At 36.3% G+C, this 18823-nt stretch overlaps 1 protein-coding gene across 1 annotated transcript in view; it reads left to right on the forward strand.

Moving 5' to 3' along the window:
• NME8 (NME/NM23 family member 8) overlaps positions 1–18109 on the forward strand; it is a 52370-nt gene extending 34261 nt beyond the window's left edge. Inside the window, exons 12-17 of the mRNA XM_023192767.1 lie at positions 1693–1837; positions 2520–2627; positions 5688–5839; positions 12325–12469; positions 14638–14875; positions 17953–18109. Coding sequence (XP_023048535.1) covers positions 1693–1837; positions 2520–2627; positions 5688–5839; positions 12325–12469; positions 14638–14860 — 773 coding nt within the window. The 3' untranslated portion in view covers positions 14861–14875; positions 17953–18109. The remainder of the gene's footprint in view (positions 1–1692; positions 1838–2519; positions 2628–5687; positions 5840–12324; positions 12470–14637; positions 14876–17952) is intronic.
• Positions 18110–18823: the final 714 nt, after the last annotated feature.

Consider the following 18823-nt stretch of genomic DNA (forward strand, 5'->3'; position numbering starts at 1 on the left):
AAAGAAAGAAAGAAAGAAAGAAAGAAAGAAAGAAAGAAAGAAAGAAAAGAAAGGAGTCAACAAGGTGTTTAGGGCTTTGACGTATGATTTTTTATGCATCAGATTATTCCATGAAACTTCTATGCAATTGCTAGAAGCCTTTATCTAGAACCAGGAATTCTGTATGTGTTCATACCTGTCACCAAATACTGCATTAGGAAGTGTTACTGGAATGCTTGAAAGGATGTTTGAAAATTCTCGTGGGCATAATGCAAGCAAAATAAAATATTTATTATTATATTCATCATGGAATTTAGAGTGAAACAATCCTCTAGTGGTGAGTTCAAAGAAACTCAATGCTGTCTTGCAAATAAAGCATACTCACTAATATTTTTTCACTTTATCCGTTGGATGGTGAGGACCCTCTCTACACCTGGTTTATAACTCGTTTGTGATCACTTAACTGAGAGAGTGCAAATTAGGGAAAGCAATCACCAGGATTCTCAGGGGTCGACAATCGACCTACTCTCCCATTTAATCTACTTTCTTTAGCTTTATACATATTTACCTTCCCTGAATATTTTTCCTCAGCTTTTATCATGAGTCATTTCAAGAAGCTATTAATATTATATGGCAATTGCTTGGGAATTGATTGTCACTTTTTAAACTGTGGTCATCAGGTATCTTCCTTTGAGAAATCTTTTTACAAAGTTAGTAATTAAAAAAACTTCAGTATCTTCTAAGAATTAATATGATTTCACCTTTTCAAATTTCAAGAGCTATATATCCTGTGTTTTCTTTTATTTTCTGTGAGGCAGTTCTGAAGCAAATTGTTGCTTAAACTGTATTAATATGCATGACACGTTGTTTTATTCTTCCCTTACAATTGTTTACTTGGTTCTAGTTTATTCACTTTATTTCCTGCTTTTTGGCCTCAGTAAGGAGCTTAACGCTGTTTGAGATCTGAGTCAATATTTGTGCTTTTGACTTATCCTTCTTTGTCACAAGATGACCTGCAGAGCTCCAAACATCATGCCCCTCAAACATTCAAAAGCAGAAAGCAGAAGGTGGTATAGGACAGAGGTTCTCCCTGAGTGCCTCTCTCAGAAGACTCCCCAGTGTATTTCCTATAAATATCATTGACCATAGCTGGATCACACTGCCACACTATCTGTAAGGAAGGATGAAGGTATGAGTATTGGATTTTCTAGGCTTCTGTAGTGGAAAGCAGGCAAGAGAGAAGAAAGTTGAGATACACTTTCAGGTATTCAATCAACTTGTTTCTCCCCAAATGGGACAAATCAAATCATGGTAATTGAACATAAAAATTATTTATAATGACTTCCATAATTGTGTTGGTTGATTATTTAGGTTATTGTCTGCACACACACACACACACACTCACATTCACATGCATACACCCAAGAAAAAGATTTAATGAGATACCTGTGTGTGTGTGTGTGTGTGTGTTGTATATGTGTATGTGTATGTATGCATGATTCCTATGCAATGAAAAATTGGAAATGCATCATAATGAGATGTTAAGAGACACTGTTCACCTTAAATTAAAACCTAAGAAGCTATTTCTGCAAATTTCCAAAATTTTGCATGAGAATAAAGTGCATTGTATGCCTTCATGATAGTATATTATGTATTGTGTACATAACCAGTAATTACCAGTTTAAAACTTATTATGTGACTGTTTTTATTTAGATGATGTTTTGCATACTATTAGAGATGAAGACTTCAAAATACTGGAGCAAAGGCAACTAGTATTATCGGAAAAAGAAGCACAAGCACTGTGCAAGGAATATGAAAATGAAGACTATTTTAATAAACTTATAGAAAACATGACTAGGTAGAATTCAAGATTTAGAAAACTCAGTCTGATTTATTTTTGAATCATGTAAACTTTCTCCTAAGTCTGGTTTCTATTTAAGCTGCCAAACTCCCCAAGTCTGTAAACATGTTCTGAGTTTACTTCTCTACCAGTCCTGCTCCCATCCCAATCTTCTGCTCACCTGCCTGTCTTCTCTAGTCTTCCAGGAATATTACTGGAATAGTAGGAAGGTCTCAGAGCAAGTTAATGGAGTCCCGTTGAGTTGAACACCAGAAGTCCAGGGTGTAGAATACTATCAAGTTTAAGCAGAGAACTGACTGACTCTCAAGAGCTTTTGTAATCTTGTAGTTAACTAGTTCTGGAAAGAATGAGTTGCTAGAAATGTGCTAGAAGAATAACTGAAATAGCAATTGAGGCAGAAATCGTGCAAGGGCATGTAAACCAGCAGGACCATGGGAACAATTAAAGAAACATCTACAAGAATCATGGCCCTCCCCTTCCCTTCCTTTCTCTGTTTCTATTTTAAAGACATGCTCTTGAAAATTTATCAGTGGAAACTAATTTCTGACCTCTGTTAAAAGATTATTTTACATGTTACATGTTTTTGATCTATTTAATAGCATGCATTTATATTGCCTATACATAATTAATTACTGAGCTACAATTCTTATTACCTCTTCTTTGTTTTCTTTTCTAATAGTGGTCCATCTCTAGCCCTTGTTTTATTGAGAGACAATGGCTTGCAATACTGGAAACAATTACTGGGACCAAGAACTGTTGAAGAAGCTGTTGAATATTTTCCAGAGAGGTAGGATTCATACCATGGGTCCCTATCTGTTTTCATGGGCTTCATTTTAAACACCTTTTTAGATGTATAGTATTGGAACCACAGCTCTAGTCCAAGGGAGCTTCTCAGGAAAGCTACCTTTCCTGGTGAAGGAGTAGACTGCTTATGACTGGAGGTCCAGCCCTGTGCCAGGCTGAGGATGGCCAAGGATTTGCAAGAGACCATTGTGAGATGCTAGGCTTGGGGCCGGGAGCTAAGAGGTGTATATTTCAGTCAACAGGTCATCTCTTGGGAGAAATATCCACCCTACCCACTATTTAGGAGAAATTCCTTTGGGAAGGTTGTGGTGGCAGCTGTAGTTTCTTTAATTGATCATGAGTTTTAAGACAATGATGACTAATTGAATATGTACTCTACAATTTAGTGGGAACATTTATTGACTTAGCTTACTGATTAATCTTAGAAATAAGCTAAACTTTGTAATCAACTTGACCCCTGGCATATTACCTGGCATATAGGGGAAACTCTTTCCATATTTTCTGAGCTTACCTGCTAGGCTTAATATCATCTGCAGGATAGAAATAGTATCTCATGCATCTCCATATTTGGCACGAAGCTGATGGAAGTAAATTGAATTTCAATTCCCTTGAATTCTTTGTGCTGATTTTAGGGTAGGATTCAGTTCAAAGAAAGAAAGGACTCCCCTCATACCCCCTTCAAGTGTGCAAGAATATAGATGCTCTTTAAGGCACTGCAAACCTAACATACATGTTGACACAATAAATAGCAATAGTTATGAAGCTTCACTTACATGAAAGCTGAAGTGCTTTCTTTGGGGTAGGATATACTTAAATTTGGCTTGTGCTGCATGAACATGTATTGCACCTTATTTAGCCCTACTTAATTATGTCTTTGCTTATGTGCCAATGATTGTGAAGGATAATAAGCATAGAACCTCTGCAAGTGGTGTGAGCAGAGTGCCATGGAATCATTTAATAAAATGTGGCATAGAGTGCAATGCATGCTATCAGAGAGAAGGATTGCTATCAACACAAGGCCTGTGCCTGTAGGCACACTGGTCTAGACACTGTGGCACCAAATGTGGAGGCTCTCAGTTACTGCCCCATCTCCACCCTACTATCATACTGAAAATTGCCACATGTTCACAATTAATCTTTATCTTTCTTTCTAATTGATCCCCACTTTTCCACTTCCCTTGGCTCCACCCAGCACTTACGGTTGCTTTAGGAATAACTCTTTCAATGGAACTTCACCCTTTTCCTGTGCCTGAATATCAAATTCTATGCTAGCGTTGTTTTACCCAAAATATGATAATTTTCATAGAAGAGAAGCACAGCAACCCCTCATTGTTACCCATTACTCCCTCTATCCCACTATTCCTCCCCTGACATTTTCCAATAATCATGTTTGACAGCGTAACAGGGGATGGGAGAATGCTCTGCATTGATTAAGTGGTCAGGATGGCTCAGTCTGTTTCATTCAATCATTGTGCAAATTCCTCATCCCTGGCAATCACAGAGTCCAAGGGATCAGGGATGAAAGTATCTCCAAATTGGAGTTGTGGAAACAGCCAAGAGCAGAATGGAAATGTCAAGGTGATAAGGCAAAAAAAAAAAAAGCAAAAACAAACAAACAAAACCCTGAATGAGTCACTGAGACCAAAGAGGAAAGAAGAGGATCTGAAAGCTGGGGACAGAAAACCAAGTTTCCTGTGATGTGAAGAATCTGCATTGGTGTTAGTAGGAAGGAACGTTATTCACCATAGCTGGAATTTGTTGGGTTGACTGCCCTGGGCCATTTAAAGGGAAAAAGTGAAATGGGCAGTGAGCATCATTTGCTACTAAAATATGCCTAGATAGATAGAAAAACAGATAAAAAGGACCACTGGAAAAAAATGCCAAAGAGCAACAACTGATTCAAGACATACATACTTATTTATAGGAAAGAAAGCATAACAATAAACTGTCTAATATAATGTGGTTGGTCTGGTATTATCAGTCTCACTCCTGCCTCTTCCCATAAAGCTAGCTGTCCTGTCTACTTCTCTTTTATTGCTGTTGTTGCTCACCTGGAGGGTTCCCTTACAGTATCTTCTGGATTTAATGTTTATAATTTTGTATCTTTGGTCTAGAGTCAAATGCCATGTAATGCTTGATAATATGAAGCATTATCACATGGTGAAAGAAAATCTATTTAGAGTTCAATACACACACCATATATTTCAAAGGCATCATCTGATTGCGTCTGCAAAATCACCTTCTGAAACAGGTTTTATTGTCATGTTTATATTTGAGACAACTAAAGAACAGAGAAGTTAAGCAGCTCCCTAATATCACATAGCTAGCAAGTCGTGCAACAAGGATTCTACCCTCTGAGCTTTTTCACTGCACAGGGCATCTGTATCAGTCCGTTCTCATGCTACTATGAAGAAATACCCCAGATTGGGTAATTTATAAAGAAAAGAGGTTTAATTGACTCACAGTTCCGCATGGCTGGGAAAGCCTTGGGAAACTTATAATCATGGCAGAAGGCACCTCTTTACAGGGTGGCAGGAGAGAGAATGAGTACCAGCAGGGGAAACACCAGGTGTTTGTAAAACCATCAGATCTTCTGAGAATTCACTCACTAGCACTAGAACAGCATGGGGAAAACTGCCCCCATGATTCAATTAGCTCCCACTAGGTCCCGCCCATGACATGTGGGGATTTGGGAGATTACAATTCAGCATGAGAATTGGATGGGAACACAGCCAAACCATACCGGCATTCATTCCTCTTTCATACAGCCAAACCATACCGGCATTCATTCCTCTTTCATAGTTATCTGTCAATATTCATTGTCATGATGATTTAAATGATCACATCCTTTCTTCTTAATGACCATTACCTCCTTGAAAAGAAGTAGCATGCCCTAAGCCACCAGGTACTCACTTCCTTTTGCACAGTGTCAAGATCTGGAATGATTTGCTGTTATTTGATAACTTTTGAACAACTTAAATAAATTGTGTTATATTATTCTGTTCTGTTCCAATAGCTTTTAAATCTGACTTCTTTTTCAAAGTTTATGTGCACAATTTGCGATGGACAGTTTGCCAGTCAACCAGTTGTATGGCAGTGATTCGTTAGAAACCGCTGAAAGGGAAATACAGCATTTCTTTCCTCTTCAAAGCACTTTAGGCTTGATTAAACCTCATGCAACAAGTGAACAAAGAGGTAAATATTTAAGAATAAAAGTCAATGTATACATTTTCCCCAAATTTTGTGAACATTTAAAAAATTTACAAGCAGAAAAGCAAAACAGGAAACAGAAAATTCAAAAAAAGTTGCGATGAGTACCTATGTCCTTCATTTAGATTCAACAATTAACTTTGTCATATTTTCTTTTGCTATCTCTCTCACCTCTCCCTCCCTCATCCTTCTCTTTGTCTTTCTCTTAATCAGAAAAAGTATTGAATTTTGCTGAAGTCCTTTTCAGAATTTATGAAAATGATGAGTTATTTTTTCCATGGATATATTGATATGGAATATCATGTCAATGGTATTTCAAATATTGAACTATATCCTTCCATTCCTATATAGATGTTGCTTAGTTATGATGCATTTTTAGGTATACTTTTGGATACTATTTGCTTATCTTTCACTTGTTTATTTTTTTGTATTGAGACTTGAAAGTGAGCTTGATCTCTACTTTCCATTTTTTTGGTTTGATATCTATCAGGTTTAGAAATCGATGGAATACTTCATGAGGAATGTGAACATGTTTTTCAGTGCTCCAAAAGAGTGGAAGCAGCACTGAGATTGGTATTTGGAGGTGTGGCAAAATTTTCCTGCAAAAATATCTGGGCCTGTTTTTATTTGTGGGATAATTATTTGATCACTTTCTCTGTTTCTTTTATGGAAATTGCTGTATTTAAGCTTTCTATCACCCTTTGAGTAAATATAGTTAAATTACATTTTCCTAGGAAGTTATCTATTCCAGCTATGTAATTTGTAAAGTAGTTTCTTATCATTATTATATTTCCTCCATTTCAGTGATTATTTCTACTTTACCATTTTGTATTTTGCTCTCTTTCAAACAATAAAAATTTAATTTATTCATGAGTTCTATGTTTTTCTCTTTTCTAACTACTATTTTTGGTTTTATCTTCATGATTTTCTTCCTTCTATTTCCTAGTTGTTTTTTCTTATGTTCTTCTTCTAGCTTTTTGAGTTGAATATTAAATTTATTTGTTTTCAACTTTCAATTTTTATTGATAATAATTTTTAAAGTTATACATTTTCATTTGATTACTGCTTTAATTATAGCCCACAGGTTCTAATGCATAGTGTCTTCATTATCTTTATTGATTATTGATAATTAATTATTGAAATTTTATAATTTTGGTTTATATTTTCCCTTGGGCCTTAGAGTTATTCAACAAATAAATTTATCTTAAAGAGATTTTTAAAAATTCTGGTAGAAGAAAAAGCTTGCATTTTTTTGAAATTATCATGATATTGTTGAACTACCATATGGCAAACGTTTGTGAAGATTCTACGTGTATGAGGAGAAAAAATATTATCACCGGTATCATCGTGTAAAGTTTGAATATAAGATAAAACCAGCCTTACCATTTGATTCATCTTGATTTATTATTTTTCCCAACTTGATCTATCTTGAATTTGTAGGATCTGTCAGCAACTAGAGGTGTGAGTTACCTGTTTTCAGTATATTGTTGGCTATATTTCCTGTATTTTCTGATTAATAATGGTGGTGGCCATGTTATTTGATACCTAGATATTCAAAACTATTCATGGTAAAGTTAGTTTTTAGCATTAAACAAAGCTCTTATTTGTCTCATTGAATGCCTTGGGGCCTGACCACACACCCTGCTTTCTTATCATTTGTATTTGCCTTACACATTTTTGCCTATTTATTTATTTTTAACCTTTTAGAATCACTTTTTTTAGGCTTGTCTCACACATAAAATCCATAAAGGCAGATTTGTATTCATGACTTTCTCTCAAAATATATGTTAAACAGCCAAATTCACTGTAATCAAACAGTATACAACTCATATATTTTTAATTTTTTAAATTGAAACATAATTGTCCATATTCATGGGGTACCTTATGATGTTTTGATACATGTACATATTGTGTAATAATCAAATCAGGGTATGTAGCATACCCATTGCCTCATAACTTTATCATTTCTTTGTGGTGAGAACATTCAAAATCTCCTCTTCTACCTATTTTGAAATATGCAATGCAATATTATTAACTATAGTTACCCTACTATGTAGTAGAACACCAGAACTTGTACCCATAGACTGATCTCTCCCAACTTCCCTCTTCCCCATACCCTCCCCACTTCTAGAAAGCACCATTCTGCTCTCTACTTCTAGGAAATCAACTTCTTTAGGTTCCACATATGAGTGAGATCATGCAGTATATGTCTTTTCTGTGCCTGGCTTATTTCACTTAAGATAATGTCCTCTAGGTTTTTCCATGTTGCCACAAATGGCAGGATTTCATTACTTTTTATAGCTGAATAATATTCCATTATGTATATATATCACACTTTCGTTATCCATTCATCCATCAATGAACACTTAGGTTGGTTACAAATCTTGGCTATTGTGAATAATGCCGCAGTAAACATGTGAGTACAGATATTTCTTCAACGTACTGATTTTATTTCCTTTGGATATATACCCATAGTGGGATTGCTGGATCATATATGGTAGTGCTATTTTTAATGTTTTAAGAGATGTTGAGCCTTTTTTCATATATCTGTTAGTCATTGTATGTGCAACAGATTTCTTCTGAGAAATGTCCATTCAGGTTTTCACCCATTTTTAAATCAGAATCCGTTTTTCTGGCTTTTGTTTGTTTGCTATTGAGTTGAGTTCCTTATATATGCTGTATATTAACCCTTTGTCAGATGCATAGCTTGAAAACATTTTCTTGAATTCTGTAGGTTGTCTCTTCACTCTGTTGATCTTTTTCTTCACTATGTAGAATTTAGTTTGATATAATACCATTTGTCTAGTTTTGCTTTTGTTGCCTGTGCTTTTGAGGTCTTATAAAAAAAAATCACTGCCAAGACCAATGCTATGAAACATTTCACCTATATTTTCTTCTAGTAGTTTTATTGTTTTAGGCCTTACAGGGAAAAAAATTTAGTAGGTGAGATAAATTCACATAATATGTTTATTTTATGTTGATAATATGTTTAGTTTCAAACATCTTATTATTTTAAGTTATATTTAGTTTACATGTTATTTTTTCATTTACTGATGTTCTTCTCTGTGTACATTTTCTTTTGTGTTTGAGAAATTTATTTGTTCTGGAAGCTATTTTTATTGTAATATCTACCAGGATTGTCCAAGGGAAAGAATATAGTCATGGGTTCTCAGTTTCTGTTTCTGATCGGGCCAGTAAAGCCCATTCCTCATCTTTCTTTTCTGGTTATCACTAGAGACGGAAACTAAAAACCATGGCTTCGGGCTGCTAAAAGCCTAAAACAAAACACAGCAACAACAAAATATGTGGGATGGATATTTGTTTTCTCTGCTTTAAATGATATCCTATTACCTTTGTGAAAATTAGGTACTTAATCTCTCTCTTTTCTTGAGCTGTTCTCCTATCTTTTGAACTTGTGTTAAATGTTAAATGTACTTTGTTAGAAACCATATTATTTACATATATGCTGGATAAAAATAATCCTAGGCTCACATTTTTTTCTTAGAGTTTCCTGACAGGGTATCTCTATTCTTGTTTCCTGCATTTCTTTCAAGAAGCCTGGTGCCGTATTGACTTTTGTTTCACTGTAAATAATATGGTGTTTTCCCAGAAGAAGGGATTAATTTTTGTTTGTTTCTCAAGGCTAGTAGTTTTACTAACATATGTCTGAGATTTGACCACTCTTGGTTTATTTTTCCAGATACATGTTCATCTTTTTTGCTGTCTAGATTCTTATCCTCTCTTATTTCAAGATGGTTTTCCTGCCTTATAGTTTTAAGTATTAGTTCTGTTCCATGGTTCTTTTGTTTTTTTCTTTAGGGATTTCACCAACTGGAACTAACAGGGGATTCTTTTGAAGTTTCTGAGGGTTTAGATTGACTTTCCCAATTTTTAGTTAAAAATATTCTCTTTTGGTAAGATGAAGTCAAATTTCTTAAATAAATGTAGTAATGTATAGTATTTAATTGTATATATACACAGATATGTACACACCCACACCTACATACTCACACGTGTAGACATGCTTATCTTTGCCTAACTTGTGTATCTATCACTTTTCCTACTGACTTCTCTTTCTTTATTTTGCTATCCCTTACTTGGCTGTTTTCACTTCTGTTATCTATGTCCTTCTCCGTATTTTAAGTTACATTAGACACCTAGTTTATTTCTGTTATTTTATCTTTGTCTTTCGTGAGTGCAGCTTTTATTTCACATCTACTTATTGCTTGGCCATTTCTAGTTTTGAGTTTGAAGTTCTGATTTATGATTTTTTAAATGTTCAAACTGCTTAATTCACATTAGGGTGTCGTGTTACAGTTTGGGGGTTATTTATCATCCCTCTGCTGGCTTTCTTTCTTCCTCCCTCTCTTCCCTCTTCCTTCTCTTTCTTTTATTTATTTCTTTAGCAGGGGAAGACATTTTTTAAATAGTAATTTTAAAAGTAATTTTAATTTTATCTTTTTTAATGGTTCAGTAAAGATTAATAAGATTTGGGTTAGCTCATTTCATTTCTCAGGTCAGATTTTATCTTGGTTTTGTATTAATATAATTAGGTAGTTTCTTAATAGGTAGGGCCTTTGCAGAGGGTGAATCTCTCTCACTACCTACAGTACTCTCTGTTTATCTTGAATGTTAACCTGAGCCACTTGCTGTCTTTATCTAAGAACATTGCTGGGTATATACCCAAAGGATTATAAATCATGCTGCAATAAAGACACATGCACATGTATGTTTATTGCGGCACTATTCACAATAGCAAAGACTTGGAACCAACCCACATGTCCATCAATGATAGACTGGATTAAGAAAATGTGGCACACATACACCATGGAATACCACGCAGCCATGAAAAAGGATGAGTTCATGTCCTTTGTAGGGACATGGATGAAGCTGGAAACCATCATTCTCAGCAAACTGTCACAAGGACAGAAAACCAAACAACACCACATGTTCTCACTCATAGGTGGGAATTGAACAATGAGAACACTTGGACAGAGGAAGGGGAACATCACACACCAGGACATGTCGTGGGGTGGGGGGAGTGGAAAGGGATAGCATTAAGAAATATTCCTAATGTAAATGATGGGTTAATGGGTGCAGCACACCGACATGGCACATGTATACATATATAACAAACCTGCATGTTGTGCACATGTACCCTAGAACTTAAAGTATTAAAAAAAAAAAAAAATAAGAACTGTAAGAGACTTTTCTTTTCCAAGATGCCTCCTTTTACCAGGAAGTATTGATTTCCAAAAACTGCATTAGTCTTCAAATACCTTGCTTGCAATGCCACAATCACCCACTCCTACCCTAATTCATTCTTCATGGTGCAAAGGAAATTATCATTTTAGAGCACAGATCTGAATATGTTATTGCTTAGAATGGTGTAAATGTTCCTTGTTGTTTTTAGAGGAAAGTCCAGATTTCTTCACAGGGCATAATTATTGATAATCTTTCTTCTACTTACTTGGCCAACTTCATCTCCAGTATATTTTCACCCAGTCACTTCTTCCTACCCTCTGCACTTGGCATACATTACTCACTCTGCCTGCAATGTACTTTCCCTACTTGTCCACTTGGTGATCACACGTTATTTTTTCCATGCTTAACACAAAGGTCAGTGTCTCTGTGAAGTCATCACTGACCTCTCCAGAGAAAGTTAAATGTTTTCTCACCTGTGGTTCTGGGGACCTTATATATTACTCTACAATAGTGATCACTTTCTCATGATATCTTTATAGGCCTTGCTCTCTGTTGAGACAATTAGTCTCTGAGGAAAGGTTTATGTTTTCTTCCCTTTCATTTCTGCAGTGCCTGTCTTAGGGCAGATCCTGGCCACCTCCCTTCCAGCAGGAGAAGTCCAGCCTTCTCCAGGCTGTCTGTTGGTTATAATCGTATTGCCTTTAGCTCCCAGACCACTCTTTGTGTTTTTGATCCAGAGCAAAGAAGAGGCCATTTTACCAGAAAGCTCCCAGTTTCTCAGTTGGTTCACCTGTGTCTCTAGAATGTAGCCCTCAAAACTTACGCTGCTGGTGAGATTTTGACATTTGCTTTGTTTAATTCCCTTAAGGTACTCTGATTCTTCAGGCAGAAGAGTTCAGATTGGCTTTATCCTTCAATCCATATCTAGCAAGAAATTCCTTGGCATTTGTAGCATGAAGGTGAAAATACATTTTTATTCTTAGCATGAGAGCAGGTCCCTTCCCCTTCTACTCTTGTGGTCTACTAGGTGTTTCAGATGGTTTCTGGAAAGGTGAACCTCAGAGACTAGAAAATCTACGTTAACATACTAAAGTTCTGAATGTTAATTTGGTGCTTTGGAATTTTAATTTAGTTTCGCAGAGTTTTGCCATGTTAAACCACAATATGCAAGTTAAACTATCGTTTTCCTTAGTTATTTCAGTCTACTTGAATATGGAGGAAAAGTGAAGCAATCTGCAATATTATCAAATGTCTGTTTTTCCTAGAGAAGATCCTAAATACGATTAAGGAGGCTGGATTTGATCTGACACAGGTGAAGAAAATGTTCCTAACTCCTGAGCAAATAGAGAACATTTATCCAAAAATAACAGGAAAAGACTTTTATAAAGATTTATTGGAAATGTTATCTGAGTGAGTTTCTGATACGCAATTATTTGCATTATAGAAGTGGTAAATGTTCATTATAGAACCTTTGAAAAATGCAAAAATTAATTGAAACATTTCATCTAATCTCATTCATGAGAAGACATTCTGCTAACATTCACAGTTCATCTTTTTTTCTATTTCCTTATCTCTCTCCCTATCTTCCTTTCTCTCCCTCCTTTCATCTCTCCTTGCCCCCTTCCTTCCTTCTAGTTTCTCTAGGTCTTCGCATTAGATATATAGAGGCTGGATCAGTTCAAACCCCTGCTTTGCCAACATGCTTAATTGTTGCCTGAATTTCCTTATCTGGGGATAATAATAGTATGTATCTAACAGGCTTGTTGGGAGGGCTACATAACTGATGTGTTGAAAGTACCTAGAACAGTGCATGACAGATGTTCAACACTCGATAAATGCTAGCTATGAGTATTCACATCTTTTTTTTACATGTGTTGATACCTTTTCAAACTATGTGTACATAATAACATAAATATTACGATAAGAAATACAATCCTTTAAAACTTCTTTCTACATGATACATCTGTTCCTGACAACACATACTTTTATAACCACTGCATAGAAATTAAAGGCTAACGTTTATTGTTTCCTTAATTCCAGGCCTTGTGATGAGCTGTACACACTTTATTTCATTTGACTCTTATAATAACAACTCTATGAAGTAGTTTTACTAGAATTTCCACTTTGATTTTGAGAGAGCAGAGGCCCCAGGCTAGAAGTTGTCCACAGTCACAAAACTCATGTTTCGCTGGGTCCTGAACCCAAGGAGTCTCTGCTTTTAACTGCTGCTTTCCAAAACTATCATTTACACAGAGTTCATAATTATGTGAACATCATTATTGATTTATTATGAGTTAAATGTCTTTTCTATTTTATATATATTAAACATCAAAAATTTTCTATACAGTCATGCTTTGCAGTTCAGTATTTCAGTCAATAATGAATTACATGTACAGCAGTGGTCCCATAAGATTATAATAGAGCTGAAAAATTCCTGTTGCCTTAGTGACATCATGATCATTGTAATGCAATACATTACCATGTCTGTTCATATATGTTTAGATACACAAGTAACACTGTGTTACAGTTGCCTACAGTATTCAGTATAGTAACATGCTATACGGGTTTATAGCCCAGGAGCCATAGGCTAAACAAGATAGCCTAGGTGTGTAAGAGGCGATTCTATCTAGGTTTCTGTAAGTATATTCTATGATGTTTGCACTACAATGAAATAACCTAATGTCACATTTCTCAGAATGTATCTCCATTATTAAGAGGTACATGACTGTACATATACACACACATGCACACACACATGTGTACAAAATATGTATAAGAAATCTCTTTAATTGCACATTTTCCCTTTTTTTCATTCTTGACCATTTGTCAATGAGTTTAGGAAGACAGAATTTATAAAGTTAACAAAACTTAATGGAATATATGTGCTATTTAGATATAAATAGTAAGCAGAAGCCTAGGACTGCACCATGAAAGCTTAGAAAACTAACTTTCGTACTTGTTGCAGGTTGCATTTTCTGGGAAACTGGAAGAGTTTCTTATTCAGGCTATTGAATAAGGATGCGACGAAGAAGAGAGGGCAAAGAAGCAGGATGGGGATGAGGGCAAGTCAAGATGTAGTGCAGGCCAGACAACAGCCTCTGCTAACCATAGCTAGATTGGTCTATCAGAGTTGTCCAGTATTGGCTGAGATGACCAGGCTGTTGTACGGTCATATCACTCAGTTACTTGAAGGTAGGCGATCCTGGCATTGAGGGTGGCCTGAGCAAGGTGGCTGTCTGAACTGGAGGCAATCCCTGAAGGAGTCAGAGGCTGCAGGACAACAATAAAGCTACAAGTCCTGAATCCATGACAATGTCTCTATTTACAGACCTCATAGTAGCAAAATAATAAGACTTCGTTAACAAATATTCTCTAGAATGAAATTACAGCACTCACCTAGCATATAAACCTATTAGAAGAGGGAGAAATGAAAAAAAGGAAGTATATGATTGCACTGATAAGGACAAGGAATAAAGAGGAGCTCCCTGGCCCAGGGTGCAGTGTTCTGTCTTTAGCCTTGTTTGCAATGTCAACAGTTTTCAGTAGGCTGGGTCTTCTGAAAGCACCGTTCTTTGCAGAGGTCCATCTACGGTCATGATTCTGACCAAGTGGAATGCCGTTGCAGAATGGAGACGATTGATGGGTCCAACAGACCCAGAAGAAGCAAAGGTACTTTCCCCTGACTCCATCCGAGCCCGGTTTGGAATAAGTAAGTTGAAAAACGTTGTCCATGGAGCATCTGATGCCTATGAAGCAAAAGAAGTTGCTAATAGACTCTTTGAGAATCCTGAGGAAAACTAAAGTATATACTGTGAAGTACGTACCTGTTTAATTATTATTTTATTTTATTTGCTTGTTGCAGTGACTGAGGCTGGGACAAACCTGTCCTAAAAAGAGAAGAACTTTTCCCAAATTCCTGAATCAAACTTTATTTCCTGTGAGACACACTGTTCTATTGCATAGTAGCTGCACAGCCCCAAACCTGAGCCTTGCAGATGCTGATGACCTTGGGGATTCTGGTTGCTTGTAACCAGGCGGAGGATGCAGCATCCAGGCTGCAGGGATGGAGATAACAGGGCAAGCAACGCACCCATTGGTTCGCACACCTTGGTCTTGAGCTGTGGTGTCATCTACCATGACATAAAAAGCCTCATGCAGTCCCTCTACTCAACTCCTTTCCACTTCTCCGCTTTGAATGGCCAAAATTTCTTTCTTTTTATGTTGATTTGTTCTAAAAAAAAAAAAATTGCAGGTTTGTTACATAGGTATATGTGTGCCACAGTGGTTTCCTGCACCTATTGACCCATCCTCTAAGATCCTTCCCCTCGCTCCCCATGCCCCAACAAGTCCTGCTATATGTTGTTCCCCTCTCTGTGTCCATGTGTTCTCAATGTTCAACTCCCACTTATGAGTGAGAACATGTAGTGTTTGGTTTTCTGTTCTGGTGTTAGTTTGCTGAGGATGGTGACTTCCAGTTTCATCCATGTCCCTGAAAAAGACATGATCCTTTTGATGGCTGCATAGTATTTCATGTACCAAATTTTCTTTATCCAGTCTATCGCTGATGGGTATTTGGGTTGGTTCCATGTCTTTGCTAGTGTAAATATTGCTGCAATAAACATACGTGTGCATGTGTCTTTATAGTAGAATGATTTATATTCCTTTGGGTATATACCCAGTAATGAAATTGCTGGGTCAAATGGTGTCTCTGGTTCTAGATCCTTGAGGAATCACCATACTGTCTTCCACAATGATTGAATTAATTTACATTCCCACCAACAGTGTAAAAGTGTTACTATTTCTCCACAGCCTCACCAGCATCTATTATTCCTGACTTTTTAGTAATTGCCTGAATGGCCAAAGTTTCAGTGTACAGTGTACAATGATTGTACAGTGTACAGTGATTGAAAAACCCACAGTCACCTTGGGTTGGTAGGAATATAAAATGGTGCATCTTCTGGATAATTGTTTGGCAGTTTCTTAAAACGTTAAACATAGAATCATTATTTAACCTATCAATTATATTCTTAGGTGTATTCCCAAGAGAACTGAAAACAGGGACTCAAACATATACTTGTACAGTAATGTTTATAGAAAAATGATTCACAATAGACAAAAGGAAGAAATCAACCAAGTGTCCATTAACAGAACAATGAACAAAGTGTGGTATAAAGATACAATGGAATATTATTTAGCTATTAAAAGGAATAAAGTATTGATGCATACTGCAACATAGATGAATCTCAAAAAAATTTTGCTAAATGAAATGTTAGACACAGAAGAACACATATTGTATGTTACCACTTATATGAGGTACCTAGAATAAGCAATTATAGAGAGAAAAAGTAAATTATAGCTTGAGGCTGAAGGAAGGGTGAAATTGTAAGTTATTGCTTAATGGGTCTTTTTTAGGTTGACAAAATATTTTGGAAATTGTCTGTGGTGATGTTTGCAAACCATGTAAATGTCATTAATACCATTGATTTGTACACTTAAATGGTTGCAATGGCAAATTTGATACACACACCCCCGACATATTGCCACGATAAAAAAATAGTAACAAAAATAGTGAAGTAAGGAAGAATTATTTCAGATAAGCACAAAAAGCTCTTGCAAGAGAACTCTTCAACCCCTGCCCCAAAAATGATACAAAATTAAGTTAGTGTTACATTTTTAAAAGAAAATGCATGTAATCCTAACATCAAAACCTTTAATTTAAAGTAAGCCTTTATGGTGGGAGTGTACATTAGTTTAACCATTGTGGAAGACAGTGTCCTGATTTCTTGAAGACCTGGAACCAGAAATACCATTTGACCCAGCAATCCCATTACTGGATGTATACCCAAAGGAATATAAATCCTTCTATTATAAAGATACATGCACACGTATATTCATGGCAGAACTATTTACAATAAAAAATATATGAAATCAGTCTAAATGCCCATCAATGATAGACTGGATAAAGAAAATGTAGTACATACATGGCATGGAATACTATGCAGCCGTAAAAGGGAATGAGATCATGTCCTTTGCAGAAACATGGTTGGAGTTGGAAGCCATTATCCTCAGCAAACTCATGCAGGAACAGAAAACCAAACACCGCATGTTCTCACTTATAAGCGGGAGCTGAATGATGAGAACACATGGACACGTAGGGGGAACAACACACACTAGAGCCTGCCAGTGAGGGCTGGAGGGAGAGCGTCAGGAGGAATAGCTAATGGATGCTGGGCTTAACACCTAGGTGATGGGATGATCTGTGCAGCAAACTACCATGGTACACACTTACCTATGTAACAAACCTACACACCCTGGAGACGTACCCCTGAACTTAAAGTTGAAGAAAAAAAAGTAAGCCTTTAATAAAGTTCTTAAACAGATAGTAAATAAAGGAAATTTTGTTTCAAACAAAGTATAACAATAACAAAACTCCCTAAACTCTTTCTTGGGCATCTCTGACCTGAGAGTCCTGCTGAACCCCCAGCTGCTCCCCCAGGCTAGCCCACAACCCCTGCCTTTACACTCCAGCCTGTTCATCATGTTCAGAAGAAGCTGCACAATCAGTCCTGATATTTTTCTCAGCCCCTTCCTATTCTCTTCCTAACCTTTGGTTTAACCAGCAATTCTTAATCCTTGAATGGGCTGGGTAGAAAGCGTACTCACAAGTTAATATTTTTAACCCTGTCACAAATGTTTGTTCATTAACTCACCGCTCTGTAAATGTTTGATGACTGCTTACTTGCTCAGTCAGAGTGTCTATAGGTAAAAGTTAAGGCCCATCTTCCAGTTCTGTGATTTGTGTGCAACACTTCAATATGGAAACTGATAACTGCTGAAAGATTAGCGTATAGCACTGTCATTTATTTTATTAAGTGCATTCTTTCTTTTCGCAGAACTTTGAGAAGATAATACATAAGTTCACATCAAGATGTAACCATTTGGCACAGCTTCCTGGGAGGAATAATAAGAAAAACATGCTTTGGAGGAAAACTCATCTCAAGATACAAAAATGAATGGCTATGCATAATAACAATAAAAATGTATTCCCCAAACAAATCTTAATGTTTGTTTTTATCCGATCTTCCAGAAAAGATTTAAGGTATATAAATGCACACAATATACAACAAGATAATTGAGGGAGGAACATGGAATGTGGGGAAGAAGAGAGTAGGAGAGATCAAATAAAGCCAGCAGTGGAGTTAAATACAAATGCACACTACCTAATATATATTTAAAATTGGTCAACGTTTTGACTCTAAATTTTCTTGCAGAAAATGAGGAAAGGATGACATGTAGATTTATATCGTTTGCAAACTGTAGTACAATCCAACAGTCCAGGCAGTGTACCTAACTCCCTGAGGGTAAGAAAATGCAAGAAGGTAATAAGCCAGTTTTGTTTTTCTTTTTGTTTCTTTTCCTGTCTCACGATGTACTCTGAATGATGTTTTCTGCAGTGGCATGCTCTTAAGCCCATAGCCAGAGTAATATGTGGTTCCCAGCATGTTAGCCGTGACACCCTCCTTTTCATTCCACTCAGGGGAAATATTAGATTGGAAATGAGTGAGAATAATGTTGCTGAATGATTAAGTTTTCAATCTAATTTCTTAACTCTAATATTAATAAAAATAAGATGCTCACAAGCTTTGATCCCTCTACATTGGTAACAGATTACTCACTGCAATACTTTGATATTCCAACATAATATTTGAGAAGCATGCCTGTGAACTGTGTTAAATTATACAAAATCTAATTACGTACATGGGA

The sequence above is a fragment of the Piliocolobus tephrosceles genome, chromosome 8 (genome assembly GCF_002776525.5).
Source record: "Piliocolobus tephrosceles isolate RC106 chromosome 8, ASM277652v3, whole genome shotgun sequence".
In the NCBI taxonomy this organism is placed as follows: Eukaryota; Metazoa; Chordata; class Mammalia; order Primates; family Cercopithecidae; genus Piliocolobus; species Piliocolobus tephrosceles.